Source organism: Porites lutea, chromosome 13 (genome assembly GCF_958299795.1).
Source record: "Porites lutea chromosome 13, jaPorLute2.1, whole genome shotgun sequence".
NCBI classification, from domain to species: domain Eukaryota; kingdom Metazoa; phylum Cnidaria; class Anthozoa; order Scleractinia; family Poritidae; genus Porites; species Porites lutea.
Genome location: NC_133213.1, coordinates 2,789,822 through 2,815,692, shown reverse-complemented (window position 1 = coordinate 2,815,692; position 25,871 = coordinate 2,789,822). Strand labels below are relative to the sequence as shown.

The 25,871-nt window shown below is 40.7% G+C and overlaps 2 protein-coding genes across 2 annotated transcripts in view; one reads left to right on the top strand and one right to left on the bottom strand.

The window, feature by feature from the left end:
- Positions 1 to 4,592, top strand: part of LOC140922190 (sortilin-like) — a 25,336-nt gene extending 20,744 nt beyond the window's left edge. The window contains exons 19-24 of the mRNA XM_073372167.1: positions 144 to 218; positions 1,250 to 1,360; positions 1,933 to 2,071; positions 3,318 to 3,415; positions 3,542 to 3,671; positions 4,127 to 4,592. Of these exons, the coding sequence (XP_073228268.1) occupies positions 144 to 218; positions 1,250 to 1,360; positions 1,933 to 2,071; positions 3,318 to 3,415; positions 3,542 to 3,671; positions 4,127 to 4,150 (577 nt within the window). The 3' untranslated portion in view covers positions 4,151 to 4,592. The remainder of the gene's footprint in view (positions 1 to 143; positions 219 to 1,249; positions 1,361 to 1,932; positions 2,072 to 3,317; positions 3,416 to 3,541; positions 3,672 to 4,126) is intronic.
- A 1,003-nt stretch (positions 4,593 to 5,595) lies between these two features.
- Positions 5,596 to 25,432, bottom strand: LOC140922192 (gamma-tubulin complex component 6-like). Its single transcript, XM_073372168.1, has 31 exons — positions 25,068 to 25,432; positions 23,613 to 23,776; positions 22,631 to 22,731; positions 22,400 to 22,475; positions 22,042 to 22,098; positions 21,785 to 21,906; positions 21,431 to 21,464; positions 21,135 to 21,289; positions 20,493 to 20,697; positions 19,488 to 19,716; positions 19,245 to 19,308; positions 19,096 to 19,171; positions 18,478 to 18,587; positions 17,350 to 17,441; positions 17,033 to 17,172; positions 16,538 to 16,687; positions 15,580 to 15,661; positions 15,410 to 15,498; positions 14,985 to 15,100; positions 12,765 to 14,422; positions 12,263 to 12,361; positions 11,746 to 11,805; positions 11,497 to 11,584; positions 10,961 to 11,102; positions 10,344 to 10,503; positions 9,824 to 9,918; positions 9,349 to 9,424; positions 8,862 to 8,916; positions 7,878 to 7,974; positions 7,357 to 7,618; positions 5,596 to 6,597 (listed from the first exon to the last, which is right to left on the bottom strand). Exons 1-31 carry the CDS (start codon positions 25,414 to 25,416, stop codon positions 6,506 to 6,508), a joined length of 5,295 nt encoding a protein of 1,764 aa, XP_073228269.1. The 5' UTR covers positions 25,417 to 25,432; the 3' UTR covers positions 5,596 to 6,505.
- Positions 25,433 to 25,871: the final 439 nt, after the last annotated feature.

Genomic DNA, 25,871 nt, shown 5'->3' with positions numbered 1-25,871 from the left:
AGAAATTGCCCTTACATGTACATATCACAAGTCATCTGTAAACGTTCCATCGGACCCTGTGTCTTTTTTGCACTCATATCCGTCCCTGTTACTACCGCTGTAAATTGTTCACGGTTTTGTTTTGTTTTGTTTACGCCTTACAGCTGTTTTAATGGACTGCATTACGAACCAAACCAGCAAGAAGAGTGTTGCAAATGTACTCAAGACGATATGGAATGGTAAGGAAAACTTTGTTTCAACAGCTGTGTAATAATTTTCTGTTTCCATTCAACATACCCCCCTTAAATTTCACAGGAGTGTCTCCTACCCCTGTTGCTGACCGTAAAGGTGATGGTACACGGGACGATTCGCAACGACGATTTTCACGGCAACACAGCGTTGCATTGTTGGAACAATGTGGTCACTGTTCGAAACAATGTCGCAACAATATTGCAACGCTGTGTTGCGCTAAAAATCGTCTTTGCGAATCGTCTCGTGTAACATCACCTTAAGGCAGATGGGCCAGTTGTGGTGAACAAAACCTTACAATGGTTTAGACCTAAACGGCTGAAGTCTTTACCCAATGTTAGACCAAAAGGGATCAGAAGCAGCTGCACAGCTTATAAAACAGCGTACTCTACTCCCCCGATCGGGCAGTGAGATAGAGTGAGAGTTAAGGGAACGGACCTGGTTTAAAATTACAAAACCATTCTCTCATTCAGTATGATACTAACACTCAAAAATAAATGAATTCTTGTGTAAACGTGGACTCTAAGCCCCCCAATTGAGGAGTAACAAGTGCAAAGGAAAACCTCACTCTGCCTAAGCTCAGTGGCACGCAACGTAAAGAAAGGCTTACAGAGGGATCTTGCTTGTGCCCTGTGCAGATGTAGCCTGAGAAAACAGCCGGCATTTGGCAACGCTACCACTGGTTTCCCTGCCAAAGGAAGTCTGAGAAACAAGCGCAGAAACAAATTCCATATGGATGACGCGTCACCACCCAGATCTGGGTAGTGCCTCTGATTGGTTGAATCAAATTTCCCACGTGGCACGACCAATCAGAAGCACTACCCAGATCTGGGTAGTGACGCGTCATCAGTATGGAATTCCTGCGCTCGTTTCTCAGACGTCATTTGGCGGGGAAACCAGTGGTACCGTCGTTAAATGTCGGCTGTTTTCTCAGGCTAGTGCAGATGGTGTTGTTGTTGTTTTTGTTGTTGATGATGATAATGATGATGATGATGATCACTTTAGTTTTTGTCGTTCTAAGTGACTATGGTTATCGCCGATTGCAAGGGTCGACGGAATGTAAGAAGATAAAAGAAAACGAACCAGAGCTCTGCCTGAATGGAGATGTGGAGAACCTCAAGGACAGTTTAGGGTATGAACAACGTACCTTCGTTGTTTCTCATATATTATACAGTCAACTTCTTCTAAGTAGGACACCTTTTGGACCGGCACTATGTGTTCCCCTTTAGAGAGATGTTCGTTTTACTAATTGAGAGTCCACTAAAGGGAATAAAGAAAGGCAGGGACCAACACTAGGTGCCCGTTTTACAGAGGTGTCCATCTTATAGAGGTATTCGTTAACAGAGAGTGGACTGTACAGTCAACTTCCTCTAAGACGGACACCTTTTGGACTGGCACTACGTGTCTATCTTAGAGAGATGTCCGTTTTATAGAGAGTCAAACAAAAGCAAAGAAAGGAAGGGGCCAACTCTGGGTGTCCATCTTATAGAGGTGTCCGTTCAAATAGAGTAGACTGTACAGTCAACTTCCTCTAAGTCGGACACCTTTTGGACCGGCACTGTGTCCCCTTTAAGAGGGATGTTCATTTTATAGAGTCCACTAAAAGGAGTAAAGAAAGGCAGGGACCAACTCTAGGTGTCCGTCTTATGGAGGTGTCCGTTAAGAGAGAGATAGAGAGATTTGACTGTATCCACTATTATTCAGGTACCGTCTCATCCCTGGCGATTCTTGCTGTGGAGGCGATAAACATGTAAGGCGATATTTAGACACTCATCAGCTTTGTAAGAATGATTCGTGGTACGACTATGGAATGGATTATAACTATGAAGCCAAGAATGGGAAGGTAAGCATTGATTGGATAAATAATATTTAAACATAGATTACTTCTAATTTGTTTTTCTTTGAAGGCCATTTTGAATTTTGCAGTCAGCTGGTGCGACGCCTGGAACTGAGAATATTGGGGTTCTGGGACAGTCGGAAAACTATCGAAGATCCGATCGCTTGCCGAGTAATAACGTACGGCCCGGGAGATTTCTTGATTCCAGGCCTCGCTCCAGCCGTCGGTAAAATCAAAATGGCTACCAAAGAAAACACATTCCATGCATTGATAAAGTAGATAATTATTGCCCAATCTAATGTTAGAGCCCATTTAATATTTTACTTGTAATCCCATAATTTGGAAAACAAGCCTGATTTTTTTGCCCTTTTTATGAAAGAAGCACCGCTAGCATAATCATATTTTGAGATTTTCTGGATGGAAACAATACCAGTGTCATGACTTGGTTTGTAAGATTGATTATTTTTAAGTTCTGTCTGTTCATGGTTTAGTTTATGTTTTGGTCTGGGAGGGGAGGGAGGGGGAGAACGTTACCACAGTACTGTGTTGTTCATCCCCCAGAGGACTGGGCCGCCGACAGTGACAATTGTGAATTGTGTCCTTCCCAGTTCCCCACCTACTGTGTCCATCATCGCGTAGAGGACTGGGCACGTATTCGCTATGGCGTTGAGCCTTTTGGGGTTACAACGTGGAGAACATTTACCGGATATTCCAGAATGCATACCCGCTCAAATTGACAGAAAATGGAGTTGGGCACTGCCAACAGCATGATATTCTAGTTTTACTTAAAGGAGCTATGTCACGAAATTCAGTCAAAGTAGGAAATCACAAAATGCCCGTTAAATTTAGAGAAACATAAAAATAACCGCTTAAAACTTTAAAGAAAGGTTAAAATGACAAAACAGAAACAACAGATGCCGCCGATGGGCAAAACTGAAGAAGATTGAAACGGATTGAAATTAGGATTTTTGAAAACTGTTCAGCCTAACAGTTTTTCAAAGTTGACCCCTGCTGCTTGCAACTTCAAAAATAATGCTCAGGAGACATATATTTGTTTGTCTCGGATCTGTGATTTTGTCATTTACCTGTAATTTCTTTGTTTACTTTACATGTAAGTTCCATAGCGATTGAGGGCGAGTTATTGGCAAAATTAAACAATGAACTGGGCTGCCGTAACACAGCCCCTTAAAGGGCCGTTTTGTACACTGAATACTGATTCTCATTTCCTTGTCTAATTCATTTGCATGAGAAGCACAGCAAGACAGTGTTGTTTGTGGTCATTCCCATGTTGTTCATTATTATCATCGCAGCAATTTACTTTGGAAGAAAGTACTGGAAACTGCGCAAGATGTAAGTGTTGCGTCTTTGTGTAATTTGTCACCCCAATGAAGAAGGGCACGATCAACATGGGCAGTCGAAAATAAAATTCTTTATGGTCAAGTCCTTAAACTGTCATACATATTTTCTGTGTCGCAGGAAACCTGATTACCGCTACTCAACTTTGTCCCAAGAAGATGAAGATGAATCAGAAGGGGCAGATGGTTTGAAATACAACCCCAGACCCAGAGGATTGCGGGCCTATAAAGATGTCGACACGGATGATGACGTGAGTAAAATTTGTGGTCGTAATAAATCTGAGTACTCATTTTCGAACGTTTTCTGACTAGCCTTTTTGATAAACGGGTGACGGGTTACGGATTGTTGTAAAGCTCCGGGTGTGAGAGAAGGGTATCCCCTTTTTTTTCTTCCCCACCCCCTCCCCCCTCCCCCCTCTCCCGCCCTCAGAGCCTCCCAGGCAGCTTTTTCGCTAGTTAGACTGCGGTTGGAACTTTTCTCACTAGCGGCAACCACATCTTGGCATAATTCTGACGTCACTTACGAGATCCCTTGTTTCGACTGTAATTTTAATTACAAAACGACCATATATTCTGCTGACTACAACTTTCGCGTCAATTGAGGTTTCCTCTGCTAAGTCAATATTAGGGCAAAACTGTGACTTAGGGGAGGGGTGGGTGGTCAGTTACTTCATATATAGTAACGGTTTTTGTTTTCGCTTTGCAGGATGCCACTATGATAGACCTGTAAAAATGCGTTTGTATCACACACAACGTGGATGTAAATATTCACTAAAAACAGCGAAAAGCGCTATAAACAGCTGTTAGCTCTCATTTCGTATTTACAATGCACCTTTCAAATCTTTGGAAATAATTTAGCGAAAGGTTCCTTGCTATTTAACTCACAAGAACTGCCACGCGTATCGTAGGTTACTTAAGCTTGTGAAGTGTAGTGTAATCCATCTAATATTTCAACTAACCCACGTGACAGTCACGTTGGGTTTAACGAGATTGTCGTGACCAGTTTCAATAGGTGATTGGCACGTAATATACCAGATAACGATTGTCGCGTTTTAATTTATGCCACGCAAATTTAAAGTGAAGTTATCACAAGCTCGCGTGGGTATTTCTAGAGGTATAGAGGAAGTTTTGAAAACGATCTCTAAGAATATATTATAATGGATGTAGTTTTCTTTCTTTTTGTGACTTTAGTCTTCACTTTTTGAAAGGAAGACTCGCGTGGTTGAGGGTTTTTTTTTCGTGTTCAAAAATTTATCACTGATTTTGATAGCGATTATTCATAGCCATGTGGCCAAACCAGTTATAGCTATTTTAAGGAATGAGTAGTGGTAGTATGCTGTAGGTGCCTGTAATTCATCTTCAGCTTCTTCAAAATGAGTTGTCGATTGTTCAATTTACGAGTTGTCCATCAATTTGAGCAACCGGGCACAGCACTTTATCTCAGCGGTGAAGTCAATGAGTAGCACTTGTCGAAAAGCGTTTTTCCAGTTATACCACTCCATGAGAAATTTCTGCAATTTGATTGGCTTAGAGCAGTGGTATTTCAGCTTAATTTGAAATACCTATATGTGAAAATTACAAACATTTTGCAGGTAGTAGTATAAACAAATAATAGCATGATTTGTCCGTGATATTTGGCATAAATACCACTCATGATATTTCAAAATTGTCTCAAATTTCACTCGCCTAACGGCTCGTGAAATTACGTATAACAATTTTGAAATGTCACTCGTGGTATTTATGCCAAATATCACTACTAATCATGCTATTACCTATACTAACTGAGCAGTTTCACGCGCGCGGATTGGTCGAGAGCTAGGTCGATGGTTGCACAATCTTGTTTTTATCCCTTGCGCGATTTTCCAGGGAACTTCGCCGAAACAAAATGTGAATGTTATTATGATCGATACACCAATAGACAACAAACACTCTTATAGAAACGACGTCAAAATCAGTGTTCAAAACTTTGCAGTGAAACCACTCGCCTGCGTCTCTTGGTTTCACTTGGTTCCAAATGAGTTTTGAACATTTTGACGTCGTTTCCATTCATGGTCTACGAGAATGTAGACCTTGAAAAATGGTAGTGTGTTTGTTAATCTGGCACCGCTCCCGAACCAGGTCCCTCGCAAATTACGAGCCCTCAGTTCCACGCTTCCAGCGGAAAAGTAAACGTGATTATAAGCAAAGATTTCAAGGATTTTAATTGTCTTTTCAAAGGGCATTTTTTAAAATACAGGTACTATCTTTTTTTTTTACTTCAGGCCACACTGTAGAAGTAACCATGTATGTCTTAATTTTGTAGAATAAATGAAAGAAAATAAAGAATTACCAAACTTTTTGGAAAACGGCTTACTTGTAAACTTCACATACAATCACCAGTCACTTGAAGACTAGTTATGTTTTTCTTGGAAGTTAAATAAATACTAAGCTTTCTTACAAGTTAATAACGTTGACTCTGCTAATTAAACACGATGTTTAGGTTTTCCCCAAGCACTTTTGTCCTTTGACAGACGAGTGACTGAGGGCAAGTCATAATGTAAAAAAGGTTTTGAAGAAAGTCCACAAAATAACGTATTAACCCCTGCTCACATTATCCTTGTCATTCTGATAGCTGATGGATTAACTTAAAAGGCATGTTACCTGTAAGATAACACAACTTGCCAATCGTCACTCCCTCGTCAAGCGAACGGGGTGGTTTCTAATTAAGGGAGCGTGACATGTCAGACTAGCCTCATTTATAGTATCAACGGTGTACGAGTTACCATACAAGAAGGAAGTTGGCGAAAGGTTTTCTGGCAGGTGTTCTTAGCTATTTATTTCCTGGTAATCCGAATATCGTCTTCCAAGTATAGCCGCATTACAGGAGACAAAACATTCACCTCTCTCGGTGTCTTTCATAAGGCCCTTGAAACGCCGTCTCTGAATCCTTCAGAACCTGGACATTGCTAAGAAACGTCACGTAACAACTACTGCTCCTCAGAACCTCGTACTTAGTCACGAGTCACGTACGTTTCCAGAAGTACGCCCTCAATTTATCTGCTAGCAGCAATCAACCAGGGGACATGCGTAGTTTACAACTCTACTGTTACTCCACTTTATAAAAGTTGTTGAAATTGATTCTGAGCAGGAAGTCGGCCAGGTGAGATTGGTATCCACGATTAACAAGCTTGCTTACCACTGTGAATAAAATAACGACAATTATTATTTATTCAAAATATTTCTCCGTTTCTGTTCGGTTCAGCTTCCCCGACTAATTCTTCATAACCAGTTAGCAATGACCAAATTTGGTAGACGTTTGCGACATTGGGTAAAACGACGTCAATAATACAGGATATCGCAATAAAAACTGACGGCAACAGAGAACCCTTAGGGACGGGGTTCCGTTTATAGCTTAGCTGTTTTGGTGAGCTGGAGAAACTACTGTCTAAAACGAGCAGCAAAAATTAAGCCCCACGGAAGACAAGCGCTATTTAAAGAACTTCTGCTAGACTAAAGATCCCTTTATATCCTCAGTTTGCCAACGAACAGGCAAATGTTCACGAGAACTCCACATCAATAGAGGTAAGGATGTTTTGTGTCCTTTTAAAAATATGAATTATTTTGGATGAATAATATAACTGATTGGTTTTTGTATGATCTGAAGATTTCCCCAGCCTGGTAACGATTTCTGGGATTGTTTAGAAAAGCGTTGCTTATGATTGGTTAATGGTTGCCTTGGAAACCATCGACCAATCATAACTAACGCTTGTCCATCCAAACGATCCCAGGTATCACTGCACCCAGAGCTTGTATCCATTCTCCCTAGGTTTCCAAAGTGGAAAATTACGTAGATTTCGCTGAGTGTAAGATCATACTCAGCCTCATCCAATAATTGCTAAATGTCAGCACCAAACTAAAGTACGTGAAGGAACACCATTAAGGTGAAAAATAACTTACCTGTGAAAAGGAATCCTGAATATTCCTTGAAAGCCTTGTGAGTGTTACACATGACGTCAAATGCGGGATGAGTCACGTGTCCAGTGTGGGGATCCTGTTGCCAAGGAGACGCCAAAAGCTGCGAGCGCAGTTTTAGTATGAGTGTTCCCAGGTCGGAAATGATACTCATCACAGGTGCAGCTTTGCGGCTAAGAAGTGAGCGAAAAATGGCTTTCCTTAGATATTCGGCGTGCTGATTGTGCAAATCGTCCAAGCTTGTTACCTACGAGTAATGCAAAAAATGATAATATTACTAGTAATTACCGAAGGTTACGGAGTGCGGACGACAACGATCGGAGGTCAAAACGCTTTTGCTACAACGCTGCGATTTGCGCAAGTTTCACGCGATAGATGGTTAAAACATGCGTGATCAGATGACGAATGATAGAAGGTCCAAACGCACGTGATCAGATTGCGTTCAATGCATTACACTCATTCTTGGGGGGAATACCATTCCAAAAAACTCACAGTGAACTACATACATTAAGAAGTCGTTCTTGGAACTCTGACCAGGAAACATTTAGAATCTGATTGGACAGGTAACCCTCAAGGTTGTGAACAAAATGTTGCATCTCGTGTCTAAAGAGACAATAAACAGAATGGAAATAATTCAAACAGTCCATATTGTTTGGCAATATTAAAGAAATCGGATAATTCATTTTTTCTAGATAACTTTATACTCTGGCCGCTTCGCTCTCGATAGTAAATGATCTGTTCACTTGATTTATCCCAGGGCACAACAAAATTCTGGAAACGAAAATTTGTTTTATCGGGATCAAGTAATGGTCCTCTCTACATATGGACGCAATTTCCTCAAACCACATTTGTGGGGAGAGGATGGGGGCGGAAGCACGGGAAAATAGGGGCGGATGTACGGGTGTTGCACGGAAGCGACAGAGGAAAGAGCGGGAAGTGGACGTCCTAAAAAGGCGGGAAGCGAGAGAAATTACGCAATGCTTAATATTTCGTAATCGAAAAAAAAGTATGGATAGCGTAAGTCATTTTTGAGTCTCCGCATGTGTTCTGTCAAATTGCACTCTGGAATTGCTTTGGGGACGAATTTTAACCCAGTTTCTTGCGCACCCTTGTAACAGAGAGGTGAAATCGCTTAATCACATTGTCATGGTAGCAAAATTTCTGAATCTCAACAATCCGTGGTCCTGCAAACATGGCAGAAAAGGAAAACGAAAAAAATTGACATGAATGATTGCACTCAGGAACAAAGCGATAGCCTTTACTTCCATCGTTCAACAATGCAAAATGGCTGTCTCTGTCAAGAAAGATTGTTGAGATCCAGAAATCATGCTACCATGGTAACGACGTCACACTTCTCACCTCTATAACTGACCTATAGGGAAAGCGTTAAGCGTCCAAAAAAACAGTCCCATAATGCAATTCGACACAACAAAGACCCAGTCTCACGCGAACTTTCGAGGAGGCCAATAAACAACAACCAAAACAAGTACCTGTACAGCTGAAGCTGGCGAATTTGAGGCGACATCGCCGCGTTCCTAGAATAAGCTGAAACGACAAGCATGGATTATGATCACTACAGTATTAGCTTTAAAAAGGCATTGGGTGAGACAAGAACAAATTGCTTTTATACGACGACTTTCTCGAAGGACACCTTAGTGTATTTTGTTTGTAAAAGCAAGCGTGCGCTCAAATTGCCTGGTTAACTATTTGCATTTCCATCAGCTTCCATGAACTAAAGCAACCTCCTTCTCAGGGCCCTTTCCTACTCGTCTTTCGGAGCGAGAGAGGGGACCGGGGGACAAGTAGGAAAGGAACCTTGGAGCTAAAGAGGCCCAAATTAAACTTGGCCGGCCCGGAAACGAGAGAAGGTATCACGCATGTGGGAAGGTTCGGGAAATATGCAATATGGTGCTGCCTTGAGAGTGACATAAAATCACGAAGAAATAAAATAAAGAGGTAGAGTAATCTAACTCTTACCGATATGCTTCAAGTGAAACCATACATCCCGTAATACCCAGGAAAGCCGTTTGAGCCGCAACATAAACGAGAAGATCTGTACAGAAGGAAATACAAATTGCTTGCGGTAGACTTAATAAACTACTAAATGGAAGGTGCCTTGTAGTGCCACAAGAATCACCTGTCTCAGCCTTACGTTGGTATGAAAGTACACTCACAGACAGAGAAAACATTTCTAGCCATTGAGAGAATCGAACCTAGGGTAAAAGGATTAGATCGCTGTTGCTCTGTCGACTGATCTTCCGAGCCAGAAGGGAAGAGGCACCAGGGAAACGTTCTAAAGCCTTACGAACGTTTGATCTGAGTGGGAGGCCGTAGGTATGAAAGATTTTACGCTGCGGAAATGCAGAAAGGCGGTGCACTATATTATAACCAAACAATTAAAAATACATGTTAGCTTTGAGAAATGGACTCACTAACACCGCGATAGACTCACTTTATTGTACTTGACAACGGACTTTTCAGTGATGACAATGTTCACAGGCCACTCCACTCTGTAACGCAGTTCAAGAAAATCCAGCGTGCCCATTTCTGAAACGAATATATAATTCAGTGTAAACCAAAAGGTGTGTACTTGTTTGGACTTCTAATTTCACGTGCCCTTTATAGCCGTTCGTCAAGTGATCAGAAAGAAATACTACAAGGAAAGACAAACAGAGGTTACATTTTTTCAAATTTTGTGGTAATTTTTATTTGTTTGACTGTCTCAGTGCATTTTTGCTCTCCAGTATGGTGTTTTTGTACCACGTGAATGACCAACTACAAGGGGACGATAGCCAATGCCTGCTGTGATGGGAAAAAAAGTAAAACTTGCACGATTTGCTTTATTTACAATGAGCCTTCTCCTCTACCTTTCTGATGTTTCCTATAAAGTAAGTTAGCGTTTACACATACATTTTAGTTTTTTTAATTACGATTCCTTTGTAACAATCGAGGACAAGTTATTGTAGTCTTACCGTTGGGTTTGAAAATTTCAGGCAACGATTTAAGAGCAAAGGCGAGGTTTTGCGCATGCTCTGTTGTGTCGGAGTACACAGACAATTGAAGAGCCTTTCCAACAATGCCATTTAACACTGTAGCAGAACACATCTCCCGTGGGGTAGCCCCTGAGGCAAGCTTAGAGAAATGCGGAAAAACATAATAAAATATACGTTAATTATTAAAGGTATTGAGTAATCAGCATCGAAATTCTCCTTGTAATATCAGATTGGTGTTGAGAATTGAGTACATGATCGCACAAGACAAATTTAATTGATACTTCAGCAACTTCCCCCCACAACTTCGTTAGGAAACATACAGGGACAACAAATAAGAATGAAAACATTAATCAAAGGGCTTAAAGGGTTAAACCATATCAGGCAGGATCATGCCACTTAAATGCTCTGGATGGTTTTACATCGGGAATGACTCAAACACTTCTCGTTTGCATCTTAACTTGTCATCAACAGAGCTAATCAAAAAGCGTTTTGCCTTCTACAAAAACATTTATGTCCAGCAAAAAATTTAAACATGTAGGGCATCCAACATCTAGATACGCCAGAAGCTGAAGAGAACTGCAGAAGTCATCACATACCTTTTCAAACAGTTGGTTCGCAAGTGAGAGGGAAAACTCGCCATCTTCCATGAACAGTAATTTCTTGAACAAGGTAAAGTGTTTATTGATCTGAAGATCGTCCATAAAGTAAGCAACAATGGCGGAGTTCACTAGAGATATCCTGCAAAAGGACAAAAAAAGGAAGAAAAGAAAAGAAAACCGTAAAGAAAGATTGCTTGAAACCTGTCAATGTCGAAGCAAGCTTATGCTTTCCGCTAAGTTCCTCAGCCTAAAACACTGGCCCAAAAAGCCTCGTCATACGCCTGATTCTCACCAAAAAAAGGGCACTTGCGTTTAGGATTGTACTGTGTGGCAAAAATGTGTTGGCGCATACCAAACGTCACAGAGGAAAAAGCAACACAAAAATCATCTGGGTCTTAAAAACCGCCGGAATGAACATCAAAGGTAAGGAAAGAAGCAGACGGCCGTCGGAAACAGATAGAACAAGGAACACCATCTAAGTTGTGGTTGGGACGAAAATGGTACTGTAGTAATGCAACAGCCAAACAACTTACTGGGCGAGAAGAGGAGCCATGACAGATCTTTGAAGCAAAACCGGAAGAGACATTAGTTGTGCTGCTTCTGTATCTTCATCATCAGAGCCTGTTACATATATGATGAAAACAAATGAACAATCAAAACAACTAGTAAATAAATAAAATTAAGACTGAAACGCACAGTGGCCGTATGGTAACTCCCCGAAAGCGACGGCTAAGCATCTTATATAGTTAGGTGTAGAGGTGTATAATCTATATTTTTTTTACCTTGTGCAACTGGAAAGGACCCCAACGCACCCTGAAGAAGATTTGACGAGGGATTATCATCTGAGAAAAAAAGTAAAAACAAGAACGACAACATTAGGCGAATGGATTAATTGAGCCTTACGGCCAGTATCCATCTTATCGTGTAGCCTGCACTGATAAGTGATATCATTCTTCATTCCACGCCCTCGCGCATGCCCTGCGCTTCTACCGCTTGGATAAAAGGAAACAGAAACGACTGCTTCGCAGGCTGATATGTCGTCGAGAAAATTTGTCCTTTATGTCCATGCACGTGAAGACGACGAAATTCGAAAGAAAAAGTTCTCTCGAGTCACAAACGTTCTCTACAGCTGAGAAACAAACAGATTAAGGTGACGAGGCCTGTTTGGTCGACTTGCGCCCTTTATACGCTACAATATAGAAATTTTTCTTAAAATCGCTTAATCAACCAATCAGATTGCTGATTTTCTTTTTATTTTCTTGTCTTATCGCCGGGCCAAGGGCAAACCTACCAACCTACCCAAGATATCAAAGTTGTCTTGCAGTGGCTCCACCTGCGATGCCAACCACACGTCCTCAAACTCTAACTGTTTAGTCTGTGGTTCTTCTTCTGTCTTTCCTAAATAGGCAAACACAACAGAGCAGGGCTCCAATTTAGGTGTTGCCGGCGGATAGACACTGGACAATGAGAGGGAGGGGGGAAGGGAGGGAGGGAGAGATAGACAGTGGACACTGAGGGAGGAGGGACAACAGTCAGCTATTTGTATCTCCCTATAGTTCTTTCAAGTCACACATAATCAGTGAGTGTGATGTTAGACTGGCTCTACGGTTTTCTACGTGAAGCTTTAACTAGCTGTAAATACCAGTAAAACGGAGCACTAATGGAGAGGAGAGGGTAAAATGAGCGAGTTACAAACGTATAATAAGGACCTTTACCTTCTAGTCACTAATCTTTCCTTTTGGCCTATTAGTACTCTCCCTCTAAAAGGGTGACAGTCTTTATATTCAATATTAATCTTTACCTTCTTTATCTTTCACGTAGTACATGATCTTCGTGATCTTCACCTCCGGCTCATAACCTCGAGTGGAAATCTTTCTTGTTTCTTCTAGCGCTCCCTCCCCGCTTGGGTACATAATGTCTTGAATAACACTTGAGGGTGGACCCCCACGAGTATGAATTGCACCAGGTACTTGCCCGGACTCCTCCCATTTTGGGTACAAAATGTCCTGAGCGACGCTCTTGGGAGGGGTGCCACGCGTGTGTGAGACACTGGGAGACGCTTGTCCATCAATCCGAGGGTAAATAATATCTTGAGCTATGCTAGCGGGAGGAGTCCCACGGGTGCTTTGTTGGCTCTCCCCTAAAATGTTTATATCTCCGAGAAGCTTCTGAACTGAAGCATCCGAGGGGTGCTGCCACGTTGACCTGGAACTATGTCGCATAACCTGAGCTGCAGTAGCTTGAGACAGAGAAACTTGTGAATCGGAAGGATGACCATGTGGGGAAAGACGGGGAGTGTGGGGGGTGGGTGTGCCTTCATCGCGAGGATACAAGAGATTGCTGATTGACGAGTCACTAGGGTGCCCATGTTCCGAAAAAGGGGCTTCAGTGCCAGCTCCTTCCACGATACCGCTATTGTTCAGGAGATCCTGCGCGGAGGAGTCCGAAGGGTGTCCTTGTGCGCTCGGTGACCTATCTTCTGATGGCCCAGGAGTTACATTGCCTCCATATAAAATGTCTTGAGCCGAAGAGTCCGACGGATGGCTCGTAACCAGACCACTACCATCCAAACGTAAAGGCTGGGTTACAAAGTCCGTGGCGTGAGCATCCGCGCCTGGTGTTGTCACTGACTGGTTGCTGGGATACAAAATGCTTTGTAATGAAGAATCCGATGCATGGGGTGTGCTTGTTTTTAAAGTATCTCTACTATGGCCAGATGTCAGTGACTTCTCGCCACTCTTCGTCTTATCGCTATACATCGCGAACTGTATTGAAGAATCTGAGGGGTGTGACGTGGGGAGAGGAGAGCCGATCTTAATCTCTCCAGGGGTCTCCCATGTTTTTCTCCCACTGCCTCCTTCCTTGAGCCTTCCCAGCTCGGTAGCACTCTCTGCCGGGCTATCCCACGTCTTTCTACCTCTGCTGTCAATCGTGCCAGCCTCAGAACTTAATTCTCCAGCATGTCGATGTGAACCTTCATCATTTACACTTTCAGATGAAATTTTCGTCCTGCCTTCTCTTGGCTCATTGATGTTATCAGCCCTAACGGTAGAATCTGACAAATCAGCAGCATTCTTTTGCTGCTCAGCTCTCAGTAAAGCGTCTGTCCTTACACCACTAGCGATAAGCGATACCAAACTTGGGCTGGGAACCGAAACCGAAGTAGATACATTTTCTGAAGTCGAATTTGCTCCTTTTTCTTCACTGGAAACTACCACAGGCCTTTCACCATCGTCTCTTCCAGATTGCGCAGTAGTCACATCTTTTGCTTCAACAGGGGTCTGGGCAACAGGTCTTTGCCTCATTTGATCCCTTAGGCTGTCTAACCGCGCCTGCTCCTGGGCCAGGAACTGGGCTCTGGTAGAGTCCAGTTCTCTACGGCGAATGAGCCACTGGGCACGGAATTCTCTGTACTCCATTTCACGAGTAAGTTCTTCATAGTACTTTATCAGTTCTTCCCTGGAGAAACAATTTCAGCGGAGATAATAAATGTTCAATTTTTCTTAGTTCTATTGAGCAACGCACGCTACGTAGGACGTCAATTTAGAAAATATGAATAGTGGACAAAAATTAGCTGCTGTGAAAGATTCTGATTATAATAATCGCCTGTAAGACAGACCTTAATCCACCATTTACAACAAGAACAAGAACAAGAACAAAAACACTTGACGTATTAGCGAATCAGAGACCAAATAAATTATGTGTCAACATGATAAAACACAACTGAGCCAATTGGTCAATTAGTAAATAATACGCAAGCGCACAACGGAAAATAACATGTCAATCAATTCACTTAAGAGTTATAGGCGCGAATTTGGTACCTAGCGTGGGAAATGTTAGAAGGTCACCTTGGGGTGGTCGGAGGGTCGCTTAGGGACCCCTGTTAAATGAGTAGAGTATTTCAGAAGCATAGGAATAAACCAAGAAATCAAACAAACATAATGAAGAAATCAAACATAGCAATTTCTGATGAATCCTAGATTGCTCTCTTACACAGGATATATAAATTTCTAGCTCATACCTGGCCTTGTTTTTCATCTCGTCCTCAATTGTGGCTGTTGTGACTTCTTTCTTCTGTGCTTCTTCTAAATACTTGGCATCAGCTTCTTGTTCTTGTTTTCTTTCCAACGCTTTGTTCTGTAAAATAAAAGCAAAGTCAATACCCTTGCTCTAGATTCATGGCCATGGCTAAAAAATCGATGTTTTTTGAAATGGGACAGTTTCAAAAGTGAACGCTACGGAAGACAATGGACCATATACAAAAACTCAGGTGATGGTTATGATGGTGATGACGATGAAGATTATTATCATTATAATTATCATTATTATTATTATTATTATTATTATTATTATTATTATTATTATTATTATTATTATTATTATTATTATTGACATTTTCATTATCATTGTCATTATTATTATTAACGATAAGTTCGTAAATCTCACCTTCAAAGCGTCTTCCATCTGCTCCTTTAACATTTTAAAGTCCTCCCGCTTTTTCAGTTCCACTGCTTCCTTGGCTTTCTGTACAAGATCTGTTGTATGAGATAACTTGAGTTACAAAAAAATTCGTCATTCAATTGAAAAGTTAAATCAGCTCTTCGTCTTCCACTGACCTGTTATTTCTGACAACGCTTTTTCAGTTCTTTCACGTTCTTCAAGGATAACCCTCTGTTTTTCGTCCTCAATAGCTCTTCTCTGTTGGGACAGACAAACCATTGAGCGTCAGACAACAGCATTAGAGTCAGTAACGTCAGAGACAGAAATTGTGTACCGTTCATCCTCTATTAAGCCCCCAGGGGGCTTAGTTATTTCAAACACCTTTGAAGGAGGGGGGGGGGGGGGGGCTCATTTGACAGGGCGGGCTTATTCAATTTAGCGAACAGGATGGTATCAGTTCTCCATAAAGAACTAGAATGCAAAGCTAAAGTACAAGAAGATGGAGGTCACGCAGCAGAGGATAAAAAAACTTGTGACATACTCTATGCATAAACCTACGGATAGAAACTATCTAAGGCGCATACCTAATCATCATGAATTGCTACTCCCCAAACCCTGCTCCTCAATCCCCCTCCTTCTCCCTTTCCGCCACTTCCGGGTCATACCGTAAAATTCCGAAAATAAGCCCTGGGGCTTATATTTTTCAAAGGCCCTTTTTGAGGAGCTTATTTTTGGAGGGGCTTTATTCGGAGGGGCTTATGTACGGAGGGAAATTTGCGTTCCAAAATCGATTGGGCTAGCCTTATTCTTGGAAGGAAATTTACCGTTTTTCTTTGTTTTACACAGTATTTGAGGGCTATCTTGTACTTCCAAGTACAAGCCCCCGGAGGGGGCTTATATTTGGAGGGGCGAATTAACGGAGGGTTTTTTGGGTTACGAGTTTGGGGGGCTTATATTTGGAGGGGCTTATATATGGAGGGGCTTATTTTCGGAATTTTACGGTACCTCTTTTACATACACTTTTTCGCTGGGCGAACATGACTTTACTTGAGCACCGAAGTAATTACGCAAACGTCCGCAAACGCAACAAAAAAGGACCAAAGCTCACTGAAGTAGTCAAAAAGAAAACAATACCTTTTTCTCTCGTTGTTCTTGTAGCTGGTTGTACATTGTTTGTACCGCTTGCATGTACTGCTTACATTCTCCTTCAAGTTTATTCAGCCGAGCCATGGAAAATGTCACTTCCATTCTAGGAAGGGGAATCCCAGGATCGCACAAAAAATGCTGAGGAACAAAACAAAACAAAAAACATATGCTCCTTTTAAATACGACCGTCATTAGCACACAAGCATACCCAAGACTAAACCACATTCCCTTCCGGCTTATGGAAGAAAACTTTGCCTGTTCCAGGCTCCGAGATGGTCGGGTCTGCGAAAATGAGAAAGCGCGAACACGAAAATAAAACGGGAGAAAACTGGGGAGAGGTAGATTGGTTTAAAAAGGACGTCGCTAGATTGTTTTAGCGAATCACGTATGGTAGCTTAGAGGCAAAACAAAAAACTACCAAGTACAAAAATATTTTCGACAATCAGCTGAAAGACACATTACGATAACAAAAAGGAATTGTACCTCAGGACAGCAAAGCTTAAGTAAGTTGATCGTTTTTCCACAGACAAATATATCCTCTGCTAGTTCTCCCAAAAATAACGGCACGCAATCCAGTTTGTCGCGTCCAACCATTACATAGCCATGCGTCCAGAAGTGCTTATCTGAGAAATTAAGGGAGCAAGTCTCGTTTCAATACAATACGAAACAAACGTGTCTTTTAGCGAACGAACCTTATAGACATGACTGAAACGAAAGGTGTCTGCGGCTAAAATCCTCGAGTCCCCAAAAAAGATTAACAGACAAAACGCAGTAAATCTGTTAGGACTTTTCATAATTACCTCTGTAAGCCAGATATTGCTCGTCCATTTCGATCATAAACTCGCCAAACATATCGTTGCAAATACCCTTGAAAACCCATGTTTGAACAAACCTGCGTAAGATGAAGAACGTTGCTAACATTAAAAAATAAAAAAACACACACCCACACAAAACATTTTTACAGAATTAATGCATGATGACGCTTTTTGACAATGGTCTAATTCAAAGCGCCTTGGGAAAGAATGTCCCCATAATTACGAGCAAGGTAAGCAAGGCAGTTCTAAGTTTTTTAGCCTGTTTATAAAAATCCGTAGACCACTGACCACCACGCCCCAGTTGCTCGAGGGGGGGGGGGGGGGATCATCTATCCACTGGATAGCGCAATTGGTTTTCCTAATACTTATCCGCTGGATAGAGATTTATCCGGTGGATAGCGCTATCCAACGTTTGAACAAGCGGGGCCAGAAGAACCCCGGCTAAAAATATCCTAGTATAAATCCTGGGAAAACCTGGCAGCGGACCAGTCTTTCGGGCGCAACCTGATGAAAGGTGAATCAGAGCTTATCAAGTGGTGGCAGAGCTGCAGCTGAAAACAAGTACACAGCAAGAAAATCCAGAATGGCCAACACATGAGCCCCCTAACGGCCAAAAATGAGAGACCCACGGAAGTGAGTTTTGTGCCCAGATTTCTAGGGAGCTTAAGCGACGACGACGACGGCGGGCGGTGAAAACGTCTCCCAAAAAAATGAGTTGAAGCTGTTGAAAAATTTATCGCTTTTACTTCCATGTGGTTCAATTTGTCTGATGTTGGTGAGTTTTTTCTGCAGTTGAATTCTAGAGGATGTATTTAAGTTTAAGAAAGAATAGAAAATCGAAGTCTTGAGCTCGTCTCCTCAACAAAGCGTGAAATTAGGAATTTCTTACGTCGGGGTCGTGCAGACGACAAACAAAATTAATGTAAAACAAGCGTGATGCACGTGCAGAGTTGTTGTTTTGTAACCTGTTGGTATCGTTGTCTCTGCTTAAGCTCCCAGTTGAACATTTTGAAAGCTGTGGTCCTGTGGTCTTCATCGAGTTTGACGGGCAAACATATATCTCAAAGGTCGAGAGTTAATGTACTTTTCTTTCTGTGTACGTTTCCTACTTACATAATGTATGGCATCAGGCTATGTTTGAGGAGAGACAACAAGATCGGATAAAAATTGGAGCTTGAATGTTCCAGACACAGCTGATAAAGGTAGGTCAACAACTTCACGCCCTTAAAATATAAAAATAAAATGCCTTGTAATCAGGTGCCAATATCTTTAACGGGAAAATTAAATACAAATTGATAACAATGCTTATATTCTTTTCCGTAGATGTGACCGCCATTTTTGTAGTCAACCAGGGCCATGCGAAGGTCTAGCTGTTTGCAGGGAGTGTAAAGGAAGTACTTTTTTTTACTATCTCAGTTATTTTAGTTATTCTATTAATTTAGTATGTAGTTTTACCTTTTAAGTCTGTATATGAAATCCAACGGTTATAATAATGAAATCCTATGATATTACCGTTCAAATGAAACCTCTTCAGCGGTGCTTTCACATGGTACTATTTATTTAGTATGTAGTTTTAACGTTTGAGTCTGTGGATGAAATCCTATGGTGTTACCATTCAAATGAAACCTCTTTAGTAGTACTTTCACATGGTTCATGTACTATTTATTTACGAGTATTTTGTGAAAGGCGATTAGTTTTCAAATTAAAATTCTGCTTCAGGTAATTACTTACAGTAGGAAACCTGAGTTTAGGATCATCAGGAGCCTTTTTGAAAGCCTGTGAACACATGCATACATTTGCCAGAAACCTGTAAGAATAGTTCAAATTATTAACAAACATTTCAAAACATCTCATATTTACGGTAATTTAGAACAACTAACCTTAACTGCTTTGCAAGATTATCAAAGGCAAATGTTAACAAAAGCGGGCTTTGCACTGAAGAAACTGTGGATAATAAAAGAAAATGAAATTAAAATGAGAAAAGTACATTATGTGAACACTTCAAAGTTCCACAGGAGAGATTGATGGAACTAATGTTTCTTGGGCATGTTGTGGTATAAAAGGACCAAGGTTTCCGGAATTTACATGTCGTTATCAGAGTCAAAGAAGACATTCAAATTTACCGTTCACAGATAGCACAGTAGCCCTGTAACATTGCAAATAGTTTTGAAGTGCTCCTAAGAAGGCCTGTAATACAAGCCCGGCAGTCTTTCCTCTCTGATGAGTTGCAAACTTGTTGAGCTGAATGTAATCTGTTCCCATCACCGCCAACCGAGTTAAGACGCTACGAATCATCTCTGGTGATGTGCCTGATAAGCGAACCTGTTCGTTGACATTGAAACACTGGGCAGCCTGCCAGTTAAAAGAAAATCATGACATTTTTACGTGTTTTACGCATTCTTACACATAAGCAAAAATATTGAGTTGAAAATCCATCTCCCCTTAAAATGATCACAAAATTTAAGGGGTGAGACCCACATATATTATAGCCCTAACCCAAACCACATACAGTGTATATTGAAAGCTCAGTTATAGTCCTTGCTTTGGCCAAAAGAAAAACCCTTTTGTTGGCTGATATATGAAAGAGATTTACATACTGTAAGTAGAATCCTCACATTATTTGAAAAAAATTTGAGCTGCTAAAATAGAAGATCTCGTTTGAACTGTTTTGCTTTATTTGATTTTCTAAATACAGACTTTTTGGCAAATTATGATTTACATGCAAAGTCCTCAATACCCTATTACAAGAACTTGCTGGTATTACCAAAAAAAGCAAAATTAAGAAGAATGTATATAGAACATTTTCACTCATGTGGCCAACATCTATGCAAATTTACTCAAACAAAAGGAAGCATTTACATTTAAGAAAAGAAGTCAACTCCCAGAGGACTAATTTGGAACACCAACATGGCTGCTGTTTCATTATCTTGGAACACCAATATGGACACAGTGACATCATGTGAAAATGCTCTATATACAGTAGAACCCTGGTAACTCGAACTCTCGAGGGAAAAGAAATTTAGTTTGAGTTGGTGGGGAATTCAAGTTATCCAGGTTCATGTAAGATGGATAGTCTCCTTGTCATTCATTTGACGCACTGCCTGAGTGGATACCAATACCAACAGTACCTTGTCTAGATGAAATGTTCTAGAAGGAACACCAATCAAAACATTAAACGAATCCTTGATCAGAACACTTATAGAGACCATGTTATGGCTTGAAATTGGAGGCTTAACTATGTATGATACTTGGCGGATCACAGTGTCATAAAGAGCGTCAAACACAGCTGGCCCTGCCTCTGTGAGGAAGGGTCTCTCATCTAGCAGTTCTCGCCTGGAAATTAAGAGTAAGAAAGAAAAAGGGCACTGATTATTAACTGAGCTAGCCTTTTTTCACAGGTTTTAGAACTACCAAACACGAGGAGGGTTCTTGGAAAACTACCTAGCAGGTGAGCATCACATAATAATACCTTCAGGAACATTTTACCAAATGCTCATGTTTTTCTCCTTTTTTGCTCAAGAAACTATGTCTGAAATTGCACTACTTATTGGTAAGTCACTGTTCATGGTAAAGCCTATATCAAAAACTATAATAAATTGACTCTGTATTCAGCTAACACTGCGTAAAACTGTGTTAAGTGGACACCAGTATTAAAATTAAGTGGGTAAAATTTTACTTTTTCTTCATCGTTTGTTTTTGAGAAGGCAAAATCAGCTGAAAAGAACTTGGTTTGTAAATATATATCTGTAGTAGAAAATTCCTCACTTTACCTTCCTTCCATTTCCCAGGTGAAATATCTGTGAGGTGGCAGATTTAATGCAGCTGTCCAAATATCAGTCTTTTCTTGCAGAGCCATAGCTTGATCTGATGATGTCGATGAGTTGGAGCTTGTCTCGAGTGATTCAAAGCCTTCATCATCTGTAGTCTAACAAAATACCATGTGACTTATGAGTAATAGCTTAGGACCTTTAATAAAAAGTGAGTAATAACTTAAACAACAAGTTAAATGAAAATTTAGCGTGAATGTTTAGCACAAGTTTGAAAGTTTTATCCCATGGACACATACCTCTCTCTGTTCTGTAGCCAGAGAATGCAGTGTGCTGTGGATGGAAAGAGACAGAAAATCAAACATGTTTAGGTATTATCTCTCCCTACAAAAACTTTAGTAACAGGTTTCTCCAAAAGCTCCAGTGTCTGGTGAAAATTGCCATCTAGTTATCGCCAAAGTAATGACTATTCACAGAAGTTTAAGTATCTCAGCACTTCTGTTGATAAAAACTACCTATAATATAACCCGAAAAATGGGTGAATCAAAAGCACACCGTTTGTACGGTCCATTGCGAGCCTATCACACAGGCTCATGCATTTCCTCGACAATGGCTGGAAATTAATACTATGATTAATACTGCTTAGAGCTTACTTAGAGGTGCTTGGAAGCTGTGGCAGCTCTAGTGTTACTTGGATATTATCAGTACGGCTATGGACCAATGCACTGAACAGGGCAGAACGGCCATCATTCCCATGAACATCTTCACTAAAATCCTGGAAAATAAATCATGCACATTTTCATACAAATGCCGAAAAAAAGGGGGGGGAACTACAGTAATGCAAAACCAATCTGTTCCTTAGAAAATCGTGTTACTTGAACTATATCAAAGTAGTTAATAAAATACATACCTGCCGGGTGAAGAATCTTGCTTTTCCCCTGAAACTTCCTGGTAATTCTTCAAAAATCTAAAAAAGGTAACAACATTAAAAGGAGTGCCTGGAATAAAGCTGAAAGGGTTTGTGAAAAAGTGAAGGTTCTTCTTCCCAATTGACTTGAATATATTTGTAAACCAGAGGGAGAATTTGAAATTAGGTCAGCAGTCACTCAAGGACATATTAAACACATCCTTTTCCTATATATCTTAATCTGCTGCACTCAGATCATGTAGTCCTAACATTTTTTTTCTTGTCAAGATAGGTACATGTCACATATAATTTGCTAAGCAAGTTAAAACTGTACCCATGTGCCTGGTATAATTATTATTACCTGTTGAGTTTGACAAAGCCTTTTTGAAGGATCATTTCCTGGAACTGAAAGAACTGGAGGACATTCAAACAGCTCTCTGTTATAAAGCAAACAATATGGGAGTTTAGTACATGAAAGAATTTCTAGTCTTATTAATATAAATATTTGGCAGTGCCTCTCTTTAGGCTTTTAGTCACAGTCAGTCACTGATGATTAAAAAACAATTTACATCTGCTCTCTAGCAAATCAAACCTTGAGTAGTGGACATAGTGATCAAATTCAAGTGACCGTTGTCTCAAAAGATGGCTGTCTGTAATCAGCAGAGGTCCTTCTGGCAGAGAGGTTTTGTGAATCTACAGGGTGTTAGAAGAACAAACAATATGTAACTTTGACATAACATGGGGAATTACTGTGCTTTTCACAAACATGCGAACTCTAAAGTTCAAAAGCCACCTTAACAATCGTGTTTTTCACTGCCATCAATCATAATTACCATCCCAAGCAGCGAACCTTGAAACACAGAAACACACCAAATGGATCAAAATCCACCAATCACACATTACAAACCATGACCTTTTGAACCTGATTAAGTAGTAAAGTTCTGTTTCGTAAGAGGTCCACCAGGATGATTGATGGCAGCGAAAAATGCAAATGTCCGCTTTTAGACTTCAGAGTTCACATGTATTTGAAAAGTGCAGTAATAAGAACACTGAAAAAGGTACGAATTAAGAAGAAAACTTTAAATCTGGGGACTCTCACACACCCCCAATAACATGATTAACCACCCCCCTGACCCATCCAAAAAACAACTCAAGACAGTCCCAACTTATTATAACATGGGGGTTGCTTAGGACGTGATATGAAATTCTATAATGCCAACATATCATTGTCAGTGATTCAATACGTGCAAAAATGCCCCAAAAACTGTACTATGAACCTAAAGAAAATTCATACTTCTGGAAAATAGGGGCTAAAATTGTTTCACAGTGACACCAAAGCACAGAAAAGCTTAAAAGTCGATTGCATCCAATTAGTGATTTGGTGACCCATATGAGAGTCTAGGAGATATGTGCCTCATCTGGGAGAGTTGGGATATATGTATCTGTCTAAAATATGCTCATCTCCGGTGGTAACAAAACCTTTTCAGATACCACTCGCTGACTTTATGCCCAGCAAGGAGACATTCCGTACAAAATTCTGAGAAAAATAGGTGGCAGGCCATAATATTGATCACCTGTGTGGATCCTTTGACCCACAAGTCATTGTGATGACCAAGCACCCCTGGTGATTCACTGGTTCCCGATCCAGACAAGGCAACTAAAAATCTCAGTATGGCTTCCTTCTCCACTACAGCTTTCTTATTGGTGTTGTTGAAATCAAGGCTACTACTACAGGGTTCTAGGATAAGAAAAGAAGAATTCTTACTACTTATACTGAAGTACATGGACAAATTTTCACAAACTTAGATTTGGATTCACATTTTAAAAGAAACAGAAAAGGAGTATGACATCACAAAAATTCAAATTAGTAAAACTATGGGATATTTAGAAAGAAAAACATGAAAAAGCACGATTCCAGGCAAATCCTTTTAAAATTGGCTGAGATCCTGACATTTACGAACCAGGCCTATTTTAGAAGGATTTATGTGGAATAATCACAGTATAAAAATGCTTGTATCTCTCTGCCAATTTGCAATGACAAGCTGATTTTTGACAAGGAAGCTTTTTTATCTTTTGTTTTTGTGGATATGCCAACCTATCCCATATTATGATTTCACAAATTTAGTTGTGATGTCATCACCTCTCTTCTCTACTAGGGGTATTGCATTGTATTAATTTTACAATTTGTTTAGCATAATGATTTTTTAGGTTAAACCAATGTTACTAGGGTTAGAACCTTAGCAAAAAATGAGCCCTTAGAGGTTGAACCTGAGAATATACATGTACATCTTGTCACACGGATGATGATTTATGTTCCAAAGCGGCATCCGACAATCAACTGAAGACCCATTTTCAGTAGATAACCTTCCCAATCTAGTTCACTGCTTTTTCTAATCAGTTTTACTTGCCTCAAAAGGTGAATGAAGCTACAAGGTGAACAAATTGAATTATAATTTGCCCGAGGAGAGGAATGAAACAACGAGTTGAACAGACTGAATTCTGTCCAACGAGGCCAATGAAACAGTCAAGCAAATTGCCTAAAAGATCGAATGAATACAACAGGGTCCAGTTGTTTGAAGGCCGATTAGCGCTTAACCAGGGTTAAATTTAACCCAGGTATCCTCTTCTTGTGCTCAAAAGCATTTTCTCTGATAATTTCCTCCGTTATTTTTAGACCTTCCAATCATCAACTTGTGGACAAAAAGAATTAAAACTGAAATGCTTTTAAAGCTTTCAAATCTGAATTCAAATCTCGCACTAACCCTGGGTTATCTTAACCCAGCGTTGAACACCTCGGCCCAGAAGTATGTATGTCATTCATTTCACTGTAAATAAGCCCATATTAGTTTTGATTAGTTATGATTTGCCCATGGGCAGGGAATTAAAGGGAAAATTTTTGAAAAATGTCAAATCCCCCCCATGCCCCGCCTCCCCCTCTCTGCCGGCTTTACATTGGTAGGTGCATAAAAATCGTACATTTCCCAGTTGATTTCAGTTGTTTCATTTTTGTTTATCCACGTTTTACCTACCATCCAGATTCCTCCATTTGCAAACAAGATGTTCTAACTGATCTGCATCATCAAACCTCCGTGCTAGTCTGAATTTGAATGCTTTTATAGACAGTTTATTAAAAACACCAAATGAACAATTTTCATCCTGGTTTAGTTTGTTTTGCGTTCGACGAAGCTCGCCAACCCAAGGGGCTCGTAGCTCCTCGAACAGTGTCTCGTACAAGCATAGTTTTAAGGCTTCTCGCCGTCGATCTGTGTAGCGTGGTCGCCGGTAAACATCCCAGCCTTTGTTCGCTTCATTGTTGAAAGATAGTTCGCAGAGTTTGCTAAAGAGAGACGAAAATCCTCCAACACTTTCATCGTCCATAATCCGACATGTTTTCCCCGCCAAATTCAGACCAATATTATGCTTAGCAACCATTCCTTCTTGTCGCATTCAGGGAAACACTCGCGGGACTGATAACAACTCGCGCGACCTTCATCCACGCGACAGTTTAAAAGAAGTTAACTTTAATATAACTGGAGACCTTTAATTTAGCCCGCGTAGCTGGCGGGATTGTTATGCCTGGAGCACTTCCTTGGCGGTGGAACCGCGAGGGATTTCAATTTGACAAGCTCCCAATCTTCACGCAGCTCCGGCGCCAAAATCGCCCGCTAATCCTGCCAGCTACGCAGACTGCCTTTCAGGTTTCGAGGACGTGGGGTACGAGACTAGATTAGTAAAAAAAAAAAGACACGCTGGAATGCCTCATTGTACCTTCTTTCACCAAAAATCTTATGTTTATTAAATGAGGTAAGCCTTCTTCCGATCGCAAAATGTCT